The sequence below is a fragment of the Tuber melanosporum genome (genome assembly GCF_000151645.1).
Source record: "Tuber melanosporum whole genome shotgun sequence assembly, scaffold_54, strain Mel28".
Lineage (NCBI taxonomy): Eukaryota > Fungi > Ascomycota > Pezizomycetes > Pezizales > Tuberaceae > Tuber > Tuber melanosporum.
Window position 1 is genome coordinate 633,309 of NW_003299100.1, and position 14,728 is coordinate 648,036.

At 49.8% G+C, this 14,728-nt stretch overlaps 3 protein-coding genes; 1 reads left to right on the forward strand and 2 right to left on the reverse strand.

Moving 5' to 3' along the window:
- Positions 1 to 6,062: 6,062 nt before the first annotated feature.
- Positions 6,063 to 8,758, reverse strand: GSTUM_00009262001 (uncharacterized protein; the record flags this gene model as incomplete). XM_002840585.2 has 2 exons in its annotated part: positions 6,063 to 8,490; positions 8,516 to 8,758. 2 exons carry the CDS (start codon positions 8,756 to 8,758, stop codon positions 6,466 to 6,468), a joined length of 2,268 nt encoding a protein of 755 aa, XP_002840631.1. The 3' UTR covers positions 6,063 to 6,465.
- Positions 8,759 to 10,880: 2,122 nt separating this feature from the next.
- GSTUM_00009263001 (uncharacterized protein) lies at positions 10,881 to 12,243 on the reverse strand (the record flags this gene model as incomplete). XM_002840586.2 has 1 exon in its annotated part: positions 10,881 to 12,243. The coding sequence occupies exon 1, from the start codon at positions 12,099 to 12,101 to the stop codon at positions 10,881 to 10,883; it is 1,221 nt and encodes a 406-aa protein (XP_002840632.1). The 5' UTR covers positions 12,102 to 12,243.
- Positions 12,244 to 12,498: 255 nt separating this feature from the next.
- On the forward strand, positions 12,499 to 14,345 carry GSTUM_00009264001 (uncharacterized protein; the record flags this gene model as incomplete). XM_002840587.2 has 6 exons in its annotated part: positions 12,499 to 12,658; positions 12,732 to 12,810; positions 12,887 to 13,110; positions 13,147 to 13,327; positions 13,448 to 13,622; positions 13,681 to 14,345. The coding sequence occupies exons 1-6, from the start codon at positions 12,582 to 12,584 to the stop codon at positions 14,343 to 14,345; spliced, it is 1,401 nt and encodes a 466-aa protein (XP_002840633.1). The 5' UTR covers positions 12,499 to 12,581.
- Positions 14,346 to 14,728: the final 383 nt, after the last annotated feature.

Sequence of the window (14,728 nt, forward strand, 5' to 3'; positions counted from 1 at the left end):
TTATCCTCCCAGCACAGTATGATATCACACCTGAAAACAATGAAAATAACGAACAGGGGGCCAGGACCTCCACCTGGCACTGACCTGCACAGTACTGCGACCACTACTCAACAAAGAAGGTTGTGAGGGTAGAAATAACTGCCTTTGTGGCTTGGCTTGGTACGGACGCTTCCGATTTAACTTTCCGCGGCTTCCGGGAGTGTGCCATGCTGACTTAAAATAAGGTTGTAGGTTTGCAGTTCATACCCTAGAGTACTTCCGAGCGATGCGATGCGAGGTCGCCAATTCGCTGGCTAGGGAAATTATGGAGAGTCGCGCTCCTTGATCGTTCGGTCTGCGGATCCATCCGCTGGCCGGTTCGAGGATGATCCTCCAGGTTCTTGCTTCAGCGCGGCCACTGGTGTGAGTGAGAGGGTGGTAGCGAGTGAGGAGGAGGTGCAATTGCTGCCTCATAATAAGGGACTGGATGGGCATGCGCTGTTTTTGGTTGGAGGAAGGGGGGAGGAAAGGGGGGGGGCACCCTGCATTATACTCCAGGAGTGCAACGGGGGGGGCATTCCAGTGTTGAGACTGTGCCCGACAATGGAGATGTAATTCGAGGAGTATATAAATACAGTATGCGCCTGCATAAACCCATACAGTTCAGTTTTCGGCGTGGAACCGCAAGGTGTCGGTTTACCTGTCTCATGATAGATTGAAGCAATCTTTCGACAAATACCTTCCATCCGCATGCAATCGTGAATGACCAAAGGCGAGCCTTGGCTTGCCCTGGCCTATCTCCTCTATGAGATGAGTTCAATTCAAGCTCACCTACATACCTCCCCTCTCCCGGACCGGCACCCGTTTCCGACAAGCCGACCAAAATCAGGTAGGCCAGCTTGATTCAACTTGAACCAGGTACTGTATCGTCAGCAGTCATTCCTATCACTTGCTTTCCTTCCATCCCAGACCAATTGTTGGGTGAGAGGAGTGGGTGGATCGACGTAACAGATACAAAATATCTCCGAGGGCAGCAATAATTGAAAGCTTCGAGAGAGTACAAAACAATTGATCACAAGACATCACTCGAATAATCTTTAACTGAAAAAAAAGATCCTCCGAGTAGCAGCAGAGCGTTTTTTCTCTTTTCTCAAATTATGCGGAACTGTAACTAGTTCTCGCACTTCCGGTAAAAGAGCCTATCACCAGAAATTACATTCTGGTCAGTCATTTGCTCGTGGGCTAAGATACATTGGTTATCGGGGGATACTAAGGGCTAGAGGGCGGGCGGGGAGCGTGCGGGCTGCCTTCACCCCCCTAAATGTCTTTCCAAATCACGGACATTCTCTCACCACAAAGCGTGAGACACCATGCCGGGGACTTGGGAGCACTGGGCATGATATATTCCTTGCCCCCGGCATCCTTTTCCGGAATTTTCTAGTAGAACCTAATTTCCGATAGCCACGTAGGCTAGCCGCATCACGGACCTGATCGCAAGTGAGATCGGTGAAGGATGTGGCGTAGTCATGGAATACTGGAGTATCATATGGGGGATGCAAATGTGGGCAAACTATTGCTTCAGAGGAATCACTGTGCTCCCGGGGGGGCCCAATACCAAACGCGCGTTGCAATCTCACATACATCCAGTACTGTACTTACTCAACTCCACAGCGGCGCTCACAAACTGGTTCGGGGAATACGAATGTGATTGTCCCAGTAACAGGGTGCTTTGAGACTTCACTTGGACTGACTCACAAAGCTCTGGGAATAGGTTGAGTACTCCCCTGTGGCACGACGTCCAGAAAGAACGGTAGGGATCATCCGGTGCGTTTGAGAGATGAACAGAAAGGATGCAATCATAACGTGAGTGTTTACCAGATAATCCTTTCACCCACCCACCCACCACCAGTCTGAAATTGCCCAGAACTGAGGATGTGGGGGCCGTGTGAGTGAGACCCCGAGTGATGAGAAAACCTAGTCCCAATGCCAGCATCCTGGCGTCCGCGCGCTGGGAGATTAGGAGGATCGGGCATGGGAGTTAGTAGTTTTTATACTGGTTATCTTGAGAGTTGACCGAAAGGATATCCTTTCTATCATAGCCCCCTCGTGTCTTATTACCTGTTCTGGGGATGCCTCTCCTAATAGAGTACTTCCTCATTCAAGGCCTGAGCTGTTGGTGCAACAGGTGGGCCGATAGAGTTTAATACTGCTATTGACCATGCGTTTTCCCGTAGTCTCTGATGGTATTGCTTATCGCTCTCTACAGCTTACCTTCGTCAACTACACTATATCGCTCTACGAGTAGGTGTAAAAAGAAGAGTCTACAATTGGTCTTGTCTTGGTTGCACCTATATCTACCCTTTGACTCCAAGTATTAGTGGAAATGTACTCGAGATATATGCTAGGCGGATAGGGGGCGGGGGGGAGGTCACAAGCAAATAAATAGTTAAAAGGTCTGTGGCGACAATAACGCACTTCTAATTTTCAAATGAGGGATGTTACATACATTATTTCTCTGTATATCACTGGAGAGCGCACTCCCGAATCCTCCTCACGAGCCAACGACCCCTAAGCACATCGCCCAGGATGCATTGGTCCTGATTTTAATACGATTTCCAGATCCTGGCATCCTTGAGCCAGAGATGTCCCTTCCATTTAAAATAGCTCACTTGCATTGCTTAGCTTAAGAGTGATAGAAGTGGGAGGCTCACCGGGCGGCAATCCGAGTCAGCTTGTGTATGGTACAGTACCTGTGCCGTTGCCGACTGAAGGAGAGAGGAGCGGCGCCCGACCACTCAACATAACAAGTGAGCAACATCAGCTCGTGCCTGCGACAGAGCTTTTCAAAATCGAAAGAGGCCGGGCAGCATTGATGAAGGCGAGCACAGTGATGCGAACGTTGATGGGGGTTGTGGAAGCTGCGCCGGGGATTAGGTGATGAGGGCGGCGGCGGTGGGGAGAGTGCCCGAGGTGAGAAGAAGAACGCGGAGAATGGCGAGAATGAGGAATTGAAGAGGGCACAATATGGTACTATAGCTGTAGTTGCGCCACAGCCTTCGGGGTAGCGTGAGAGGTAGATACTTGATTGCCTACTAGACATATATATGAATGGTTGGCATACCCAAAAGTTGTGCGCAGAAATGTATGGGTTCTGTGGCGTATCACTGTACGATCTTGGCGACAAAATTCGTGGCCACTCACCACCAACGACATATGAACGATCACAATAATAGAATAGAAAAACAGAGAATTTGAATACCATTATATAGTATGTAATACATTACATAGTAAAGAAAATTAAAATTTTGTTTGCATGCCTCTCCGCTCCCTACATTGTTTCAACCTATCCGGCATGGTATCAATCAATTGATTCCACTCTGATGGTTTCAGTCGATCCCATTCCTCCTGAATTGTGTTACGCATCTCACGATAGGTTCCAGGAAAGTGTCTTCGTGCCTTGATGCGCTGCTTGAGGATCCTCCATATGTTCTCTATCAGATTGAGGTCCGGTGAAGCGGAATGTCATTCGTGTAGCGGAATGCCTAACTCCTTCTTGGGCTCTACAAGACCCTGTTTCGTCCCATGCCACGGTGCCTGATCTTCAACGAACTCTGCTTCTGGAGTAACAGAATAGCCCTCTACCGAACCACTAAATGCAGGACCCATGATTGGCTGAAGAGTTTGTTCCAAGTAGTCTTTCATCGTGATTCCACGCTTGCCTGTCCCTTGAAGAAAGACCAAAGGCGACTTCCAATTATGGCTTATTGCACCCCATATGGCTACCGATGCCCGGCCACTAGTAAAGGAAAATTGGATACAATCTTATGGTAGCGTTCAGTAGGGAGTCTGGTGACCCAATCAGAACCTCGGCGAGAGGTATCAAAGGTTGACTCGTCAGAATAGATATGTTGCCACCACCATGCCTTTGGCTTATCAGCATGTTTGGTCGCATAACTGAGTCTCTCCTTCTGAGCTTCCCGACCGATAAATGGCTTCTTACAAGCCTTACAGCGTGTATAGCCTTCCAACTCAAGCGCACGCTGGACTGTACGTCCAGATACCGACAATCCTGCCTGTTGTCCCAATTTCGCCCAGCAAAGTCTCCTCCCCTCCCAGTTCCGTCTGAGCACATATATCAAATGGTTGATATCATGCTTTGTGAGGCTGCGTGGCCGACCAGATTGAGTATGAGGCCTGCGCTGATGTGGGTTTTTAACCCACCACCGAATTGTCGGTAGCGGTACACCGGTGTGTCGCTTAACTTCATGCTTTGACATTCCAGACTCACAAAGCATAAGAACTCTCATACGGACTGGTGTAGTCCATTCACCTCCAGGTGCTGTTTTGACCGGTGTTGTAGGGGGCTCTGTCATGGTGGTTGGAATGTGCGATGCTTGGCATTGGAGGGAAGGGGGCCACGAATTTTGTCGCCAAGATCGTACAGTACATTACAGCAAAGCTATTGCCAGTGACTAACCCACCGGTGACTAACCAAATAAATCCTGTGACAGAACGAAAGAACATAGACCAGGTGCCACTCGGCACCTCCAACAATGCCGGACGAGGTCAAGCCTACTGATCAAGACGATTTCCGCAAACCGCCTCCTCGACCACTCGTTCGACCCAATCCGCCCATCCGCTGTCTGCTATTCGAGAAAAATAAAACATGGACCCAACACCTCTACCCTGCACTACGATAGCACCCGCGACTATATCGATCACAAAAGATCTCGCTCCACTCCACAAATTACACATTGACCCAGTGTGCTGCCGCCTCACAACTTTTTCCCGGCATCGCTCGTGGTGGATGTGAATTATGGACTGTTATATCGGTGTCCACGCTCCCCTATCACGGATCATCCAGATAAGAATTTTCGGTGGGAGCAAGTCTCACGCTCCATCCACGACCTGGTACGAGCATTCACACCAGTCACACCGAAATGTAGCGTAATTTACCCAACAGCGATCCAGGATCTGATACCGATATTATATATACGGTCACAACAGGTCCCATAGCAGGTTTCTGTGGGCAGTGGTGCGACTGCATCTAATGGAATAAATACTAAGCCACAACAGTTTGGTGGAAAAGTAAAACTCGAAAGACAAGAGTATTGGCGATTCGAAGGATGAAGACGCTCTCATACCAGAAAGTTGGGATACCAATACATGCCTTCGCGTTAGAACTTGAGAAATGGGAGGAATAATTTCAGTTTACCCGCTTGAGACAATCATCCCCCCCGGCCTTGTAGCCTTTTTTGTGCTCTTGATGGTAGAGAGCACAGTACTGTAGAGAAGCGACGTCTTAGCGATGAGTACAGTACAAGTACAGCAGACTACAGCACGCGCCCGAGTCCTCTGGGAAAGACCTGTGTTTTTTAGCTGGGTTTTACTCGGTGTTTGGTGGTTTTTCCGCGCCTAACTTACCGGTATTGGAGATTGTATGATAGCAATCGATGTTTCGTGATACTGCCTAGGGCTATCATGTAGTACGAGTACAAGCAGTCCACTGGAGTAGTGGATCCTTTTGTTGCCCAGCGCTATGCTACCGTACGCGATTCCCTCGTAGATCCTGTAACCTGCTCGAGTAGATTAAGCGCTGTTCTTGTCCCGAATTCCACTCACTTTTAGTTGGTAAGTGATGCTCCTGGTTGGCAGACACTTGACTTCTAATATAATGGTGTCGAGCTGGTGCTCTACTCGTAGGATACCAAGGATAGTACCGTAGTAGTTGTGACCTCACCAAATTGAAACCGTAACTATGATACCGGTATATCATACAATGGAGAAAGCGAGTTCCCTCATCTACGTACGGCGGTAGGCCCTACTTACGCCTTGACGGGGGGGTTAGGGATCTGAGTGCTAGAAAACGTATTATAGTACAAAGGGATCACTTGTGGTGCCGGTATCATACTCATAACTTAATACCGGTACTCGAGCACAAGTTAATTTACCGGTGCTGGACAAAATCTTGTGTCTCTTTGCCTCCCCACACAGACCACCAATTACGCAATCCCGCCGCACACTCCAGAAAAGTGGGTCCCCCCCATTTCGCCAAGACTTTTGTCGAGCGACTTGTACTCGAGTTATGAAACGTGATCCCTATTATTATCCGCTTTTTTCTAGAATAGCTCTAAATATGTAGCAAACGCGAACCATCCAACCCACCAAACTGCGATCGGTGAACACCTATCATACCTACCGCCAGTTTCTGCATGCATGCAATGAAGAATATTCACAAGACATCACTCGCGCCATATACAGGATCCTACAGATAACGCCCCAACAACCCCCCTCTTCCCCCCCGCCCCATCTTATCAAACGCGGCAGCACGTAAAAAAAAAAATTTTCCAACTATATCGCGTTACCCATGAGAAGTAGAAGATCAAACAGAGAACCCCGCTATGTCTGTGGGAACTTCAACCCAATTTCCTCTCTTGCTACCCTGTTCTCTGAGGGGGGGGGGGAAGAAGAAAAAAGCCCCGCCCGCTAAACCTGCAATTCCTCCACCCCTTCCACCATCGGCGTCGTCGGCGTCACCGGGCTCCCAGTACCACTGCTATTCACGTGCGCGGAATCCTTCGCCAACGCTGCCACCGCAAGTCTCTCCCTCTCCCTTTTCACCCCCTCCCTAACCCAGCGACTAACCACGGCCGCCCGATCGGTGCTAATAGGGTACTCCTTCCCACCGTCTTCCTGTGCCCACCTCTTCGGCTGCACCGGCGGTGCGTGCTGATGCATGACCCTCCCACCCCCCACCAGCGCAGCCGCAGCCCTCTCCAGCTCTAGGCTAACATCGCCATCTCCAATTGGAGACGGGGGGGATCCCGGCAGCGGTGCGGGAGAACAAAGAGCCTCCCAGGTACTCTCCAGCCCAACGAAATTATTCGTCCTGCGAAGCACTTCGATCCAATCTGCACGAGCCGGGGAGCGGGGGGACAGGAATATGGGATAGCCGTCGCAAATGCGTGCCAGTCGGGCAACCATGTGAGCATGCCGGAGGATTTCCTTTGTCGGGGTTTGAATCAGGACATGACAGAGGATGAGGGAGTGCAGAGCGTCGGTTAGGAGGGGATGGTAGGTTATTGCCTCACCGCCATCGGCTAGTAGGGCCGTGGCCGCGGCGGTTAAGGTTGAGGAGGTAGAGGTTCTAGGGGTGCTGTTTGGGGTTGAGGTGCGGCTTGAGCCGTTAGTGGTTATGAGTGAAGCGGAGGGGTATGGAGGGAGGGTGGAGGGTTGGGGGGATGTGAAGAGGGCAGAGACTTGGTAGACGGGAAGTTGAGGGAGGAGAGTGGGTGGGAGAGGGTTGTTCATGTTGGTGTGGTGGTGGTGGGTGTGCGGCTGGTGACCTCCGTTTCCTGTTTGCCTGTAGAGGATTTCTAAGAATTTCTTAGTGTCGCTCCGGGTGTTTCCAAGGTTGAGGTCAGAGGCCTTGCTGACTTCCCGCTCTACACTCCTCATAAATTCTTCTGTAGTCTCCGGAGGTAATCCTGGAGTGTAATCAAAAGTAGACAAGAACTTGATGTAGTCCCTCAGAGCTCGCTTAGCGTTAGTCCTAACAGCTTTCTTAGCAGCCTCTCGCTTGAGGGCTTCAGCCTGAGCGGCCTCCTCCGGTACTGCCGAGGCATTAGCCTTAGGAATCAGGGTGGCTTCGATATTCTGGCAAGCAATCGTCAAGTAAGTCGAGGCGCGATGGAAAAGTAATTGCGCTTCCAAACTAGAAGGTTGGTCCTCCTCTTCCGTCCTCCTAGGGGTGCCATTGCTACCACCACCACCACTGCTACCGGCGCCCCGAGTAGCCACCTCCATCCCAAGGTCATGCAGGCTCCGGGGCCTCGAGATATTCAGCGCATGTGTCAAGTCCTGTGCCGCACCAATAAAGTCATCTTTAAAGCCCTTCGTGACAGCCCTAGTCCTCAACGGCGCACCCTCGGCCGGTCTCTCACTGATAACGTCATCCAGCGGCTTCAAACTCGTGCACTTGGCCAACATCCGGCTAGGAATCTTCTCATGAAAAAAGTGCACATACTTCGCATCCGGGTCGTTAGGGTTCCTAGAAAGCACCAGATTCGCAACCTCCTCCAGGGAACTCGCACTCTGCATCGTCGCCACTGAAGCAGCGATCTCATCGAGCTTGTAGGCCTTCGCGAGCTTCTGGGTCGCAAGTTCGCGCATGCGATGTTTGCGCTCCCTAGAGAGTCGGGGTGCGGGGCCCCCTCCAACTATACCCAGCCCTAGCACCCCCGCGGCACTCCCGCCGAGTAAGCCGCCATCTTTGAGCACCGTTGAGGAGGCAATCCCGGAGGCGGCTCGGACTGCGAGGTTCGTCGCGTCGTCGATCAGCCTGCGGATCTTGACGAGATCGTAGAGCACGGCTGGGTCGATGGGCCGCGGGCGCGGGGCCTGGTAATTGCTGTGAGCGAGGGACTCGAGCACTTCCGGGGGCAATTGGAGCCATGGGCCGTGGAACGAGGAGATGTACCGCCAATGCCTGAGTAAAGTCAGCAACCTTCGCTTTGAAGGGGAAAGACTTCCAGACAAAGGCGGAGGAGAATAATTGTTTTAACAAACCCCTCTCCTCCGTGTTTGTCTGTTTGTCTTTTTTTTTTTCCTCATTCCCCCCCCCTCCAAAAATTTGGGGAAGGGGTGGACGGGATTGACGGAGCGCAGCAAACGTCCTTCGTACGTACTTGTTCCGACAAATGATCAGAGCGGAGGAAGAAGGGGGAGCATTACTCTCCTTCTCGTCGACCTTCTTTTTCTTAGATTTTGCGTTTGTCATGGTGATCGCCGGTTAGGGGATCGGTTGGTTGACTTATCGATTGAAGGGGATCACAAGCGGTGGTGGTGGTGGTTGGTAGTGGTGGTAGTGGTACCCGTAACTGTAGTGGGTTTGAGTCCAATACCGGCAGGGGTAGCGAAGTTAAATTAACAAGAGAGCAGCGTCTCTTTGAAAGTCCTCGACCAACCAAATTTATTTCCCACTTTTTTTTTCCTTCTGTCCCTCACTCCAGCTCAAACCCCAACCCCGATCAGAAAGGAAGACTAGCTTTCTCTAGTCGAGTGAAATTCTCAAAGACAAACAGAATACGAGTGAATTTCACAATACTCTAACTTTATGCATGCTGCCCAGTGTTGGAATGACCTTCGAACACTGTACTCGAGTACAGTACTCCGCGTTGAACCCGGGGGGTCATCATACCCTATCCCGCTTGCCCTCATTTACAATTCTCCCCCTCATCCTCCCCCTTCTCCTCATCTTGGATGAATATTTTTATTATCTTTATTTTTCATCTTTTTTTCCCATCTCTTTTTTTTTTTTCCTTCCTGCTCCACAGCACCGGTGCTTGTAAAATGACGAAGGAACAAAGGGGATTAGGACCCATTCTGCGGCACCGACTCGTAGCGGTTGAAATTTCTGCGCCATTGGTGCGCGAATATGCACAACATCCATACTTCTCTCTTCCTTCTGGCATTTCTTTCCTTCCTTCTTTCCTTTCTCTTTTTGCCTTTTCCTAATGCCTTCCGCATAGAGTGCGGTGCGGTGCTGTACGATGCTGGGGAGGGAGGCTACGATAACCAATCTACATAAACGGGGATTCCAATGGTAGACTCTTGCATTGTTGCACCGTTACTGTATTGCGTTGTACGTGTACTGTAATTGTTGTGCGCCTTGATCGAGAATGTATTGCTGTACTGTAGTCTACTCGTACTGTAAAGTACGGCACAGTATCATACTCGTACAGTACACTACAGTACACGAGTATAGATCGCTATCTATATAATACATACGGTAGCAAAGCAGAGGGGAATAATGGAGTACAGAGTTTCCGAGATGAAGAAATACTAGGTATCTCATAATCTAGCACATCCAAGATCCTCATCCCATTTGTCTGCTCGAGCACTGGTGCACTGCCGGTATACCGGTACTCGTACCGACACCTTTCTGGTCCACAAATCTCTACCACCCGCCTTCTGTCTATCCCTTCTTCCTCCCAGGACTCCCTTACTCGCACGTACGAAAAATAATAACATTACCCTCCCTCCTTCTGTTTCGCCAAAATGTAAAACATTAAACTGCACTTACCGCACGCATGCAAGGCATTCCATCCATCCATCCATTCATGATATCATCTCATCCAGCCCTTTGGTCGATGGATGCGGGCTAGGTGTTGACGCCTTATCTAGAATGTATGTACCGCTACCCATAGGATACGGTAAGGTATCGTGCTGGGTCCTGTACGACCAACGGATGGTTACAGAAGCGGCAGCGGTGACCAATGAGTGGATAGATGGCTGGAGGTATGGGTAGATGCTCGAGTGGGTGGATGGATGGATGGATGGGGGGTAGACTACCAGTACACTTCAGATTGGGCGAGGGGAAAATGTTACATTGGGCCAAGTGAGGCTGGGCATGATACTTGCATTATATTATAGTAATATCATAGCTCCTCGGGCATAAATACTTTGTGGAGTTCTACGATATGATACAAAGCGCATAGAGGAGAGAAGCACTGTACTGTACAGGAACTTTTTAGAAAGGAAAGAAGAAAAAATGCGGAATAATAATAATAAACACCCACACAGATTATCATATAACATCAACCTACGTTAACAGATAGAAACGGAAAGGATAGAATTGGAATCAAAAAGAAATTGAAACCACTCGCCATTGCAAGTTTTTTTTAGGTGGTGGTAATAACCTTTTCAGCCTTCTCCCATCTCTCCTCTACCAATCTAGAATCTAAGTTGTCATGTACAATGATATAAGAACGCAGAGGCAGCAGAAAACATGAAGGGTTAAAGAACAAAAAAACGAAAAGAAAAAAAAAAAGGAAAGGGAAAGGGTGATTACGAGAAGAGAGAAAAGGAGCAAGAATAACTCCCCTACACCTGAGCACCCTCTAACGGGATGCCTTCTTGGACCTTCTGATCCTCTTGACAATCCTTTGGTCATCTTCCGAGCCATAATCGCTACCCTTATCATCCCGGCTCTCGCCGTTATCCACCTCAGAGTCTAGATCTGCAGGTTCTTCCTCATCTGGTTCCTCACGGGCCGAAGATTCAATAGCTTCGGTATCTAGGAAATCGCTCGTGCGATAGCCATTGGGGAATTCACTGTCACCATGGCCGTCGTCACCGGAATCAACGTATCCTTCAGCATCAGAGAGCTCGGCGTCCGAGTCGCTTGTTTCGGAGCCATTAGCACTATCATCATCGCAGGTAGACCCCTCGGCATTAATAAAGCTTGCATCCTCAATATGGAAGCCCTCAAGTCCAACATTCTCGGGCTCGTCATCAGACTCGCTCTCACTGTCGCTGTCCCCGGTACCCTCCATGTAGAGAACTTTGTTGTCTTCGTCTTGCTTTGATGCGCCTGCCGGGCTAGACCTGAATTGCATTTGGGCGGAAAGCATCTCGAGTCTTCCTTGTAAAGACAACAGTTTGGGCATACTGCTGGCGCGGGCTGAAACAATCTGGTGGAGTTCGGAAATCTGGCTCACCAGATCCGGTAAAGTGACTAAATACCCTCCATGTGCGACTGCGATCCACTTAACCCAAGTACCGAGCGGTCTGGCACGCCCAGGATGCCTAGCAATGCGTTCGGCCAGGCGCTTGAGAAGGATGACGGCTAAAGAGGAGTTTAGGCGGCGAATGGTTGCTAATATAGCTTCGTCATCGGTAGAATGTAGGCAGGACTCCAAAAGGCTGTTATCCTCAGTTTGGAGGGCCTGGGTGAGAACAGTGGTCAGGGATCCAGTGGCCGGCGCTTTAACGGCCGCATTGGTAATCTCTCGGGTGGCTTTCGATCTCGGGGCTTTAGAAGCTTCAGAGACTTTCAAAGCCTGAGCCTTTTCTCCGAACGTCTGTTCCACCCCATCACCAATGCCATCGCCTTCTCGGTCGGTTTCCTTCTCCGCCGCTGACTCTTCTCCTGAGGAAAGATCGCCTATCTCAATATCACGGAGGTCACCACCCCTAACAACTGCCGCTCTCGAGCTGTCCACAGCGTGTCGCGGCCCGTTCATTGCGCCGCTGACAGTAGCACTGATGCCAGCATGTCTGCTGATGTTGGTGTGCCCAGCGAGGGCCAATGTGCTAGTCTCTGTGGATGACCATACCATTGCAGGGGTGGATGGAGGAGCGAGGGGAGGAACAGGAATTGAGGAGAAGAGGTGTTGTGAATTTAATTAGTGGTATGGTGTATGCGGAAGGGAGAAAGGAAGGCGATTTGAGTTGACTTTCGTAGAGAAATTTCAAGAGGCAGGGCTCTGTTGAGAGAGAACTTTTTGGCAAGAACAGACGACAAACTTTTTCAAAATTCCTTCTGTGTGAGAAAAAAGGGTGTGCTTCTGATTACTGCTTATATGCGAACTTTTCATCACCACTAAATTGAGCAAGTAATGATTTGAAGGCCGGGTAACATGCTTCACACGCAAAAGCATCACGTTGTCCATAAATTGGTAGAAACTACAACTAGAAATAGTAGATTATTGCAATACCCGAGTACATCACATCGACCCGAAACAATCCCTACAAACCTGATAGTCCCCTCCAAGCCAGGCACTCTCCCCCCTCGCAAACATCACCTTCAATGTCAGACAATGGATAAATTTCACCCTTCACTTCGCGAATGTGCTATCGCCGCAACGGCTTTTAAGCTCCTACTCTTTCCCGCATAGTCTGTTTTCCTTTATCTATCTATCTTTCACTGTTTGTGTGTGGCCGGTATGGCTAATTGCGATGATGGGCAGTAAGTCTACGGATTTCGAAGTTCACAGGAATTGGCTAGCGATTACCCATTCGTTGCCAGTGAAGGAGTGGTACTATGAGGTATGGGTTTTGGTTGCCTTCCAAGTTGTGAATAGGCTTGGGGAGTGGGAGCTGATTGTAGAGAGGAGAGGGACAGAAAACCTCAGAGTGGACATTAGACTATCCACCTTTTTTCGCAGTATTCGAATGGATACTCGGTCAGGTTGCTCGATTCTTTGATCCGGCAATGCTGGATGTGAGGAATTTAGGATATGATTCCGTTCAGACAGTATACTTTCAACGATCGTCCGTAATGTTTACGGAATTATTGCTTCTTTATGCACTACAAAAGCACCTCCCCCTTTGCCCTCTCAAATTCGAGTAATGCTGATGATGACGAAGATTCATAAATACGAGCCCCGAATCCTCTAAGCGCCCCGCCCATGCTGTAGCTCTATCCATATTCCTCTCACCCGGCTTCTTAATAGTTGACCACATTCACTTCCAATACAATGGCTTCCTATATGGGGTCTTAATCCTCAGCATAACCCTCGCCCGGTCACCCTCTACCCGCTTATACTCTGGCTTTCTCTTCGCTGTGTTGCTCTGCTTCAAGCACATATACCTCTACCTAGCTCCAGCCTACTTTGTCTTCTTGCTCCGAACGTACTGTCTCGGCGACAACGTCTTTCAAATCCGGCTCGCGAACGTTATAAAGCTAGGTGTAGGAATCGTAGGAATCATTGCCGCGGCGTTCGGACCATTCCTGTATTGGGGGCAGATACCACAGCTACTATCCCGATTATTCCCGTTCAGTAGAGGTCTTTGCCACGCATACTGGGCGCCAAACATCTGGGCGATATACTCCTTCATAGACAGAGTTCTAATAATAGGTACTCACGCACTCGCATCCTCTTCTCTGCTTTCCTGCTAAAAAAACCGCCCTCACAGTCGCCCCCCGTCTCGACCTCCCCATAAACCAGGAAGCCCTTACCAGCGTAACCCGCGGCCTCGTCGGCGACACCACCTTCGCCGTCCTACCAGAGATCACACCCAGAACGACCTTCCTCTTAACTCTATTCTTCCAAATCCTCTCCCTCATAAAACTCTGGACAAATCCCACCTACGAAACCTTCCTCGGTGCCATAACCCTCTGTGGCTATGCCTCTTTCCTTTTTGGCTGGCACGTACACGAGAAGGCCATCCTCCTCGTGGTGATCCCCTTTTCCCTCCTCGCCCTAAAGGACCGCCGCTACCTCGGTGCATTTAGACCACTAGCCGTAGCTGGCCACGTCTCCCTTTTCCCCCTACTCTTTACTGCACCCGAGTTCCTGATCAAGACAGTGTATACAATTTCCTGGCTCGTGGTCTTCCTCACTGCCTTCGACGCCCTCGTATCTCCCGTTGCGGTCAACACTAGGAGGTTCTTGCTGGATAGGTTCACGATGGTTTTCATAATTGTCGCAATTCCATTGATTGCCTACACTAGCCTTGCTCATAAGGTTTTGTTTGGGGACCGGTACGAGTTCTTGCCCTTGATGTTTAATAGTTCCTATTCTGCGGTTGGGGTCGTGGGGAGTTGGGTTGGGTTTTGCTGGCTGTTCTTTAGTGCTTGATATGGGGTTGCAGTGGTGCAGTGCAGTGCAGTGCAGTGTAGCGATCTGAGGGAGGGGGGTTGGTAAGAAAAATATATACATAATATTATTATTATATATAATGCCCTCTTGGGAGACTTTCTATTTTACTTTTCATGTGCTTGGCTTGAGCGGTCGCAGTATTAAGCCTGCTCATCTCTACTCGCACTGGGCCCGCCCGCATATTATCACCATCGACACTGACATCAAGTATCGGTGCCTCCCTACATGAGCCATATCCCATGACAAGCCAAACAATCAACTCACCTGGCCCCACCCTTTCAGACATACAACCGAACCCCTCCACCACTAGAACCGCCAATCGCCCCAAAGTACAATAAACAAACGAGTGATACCCCATGCCC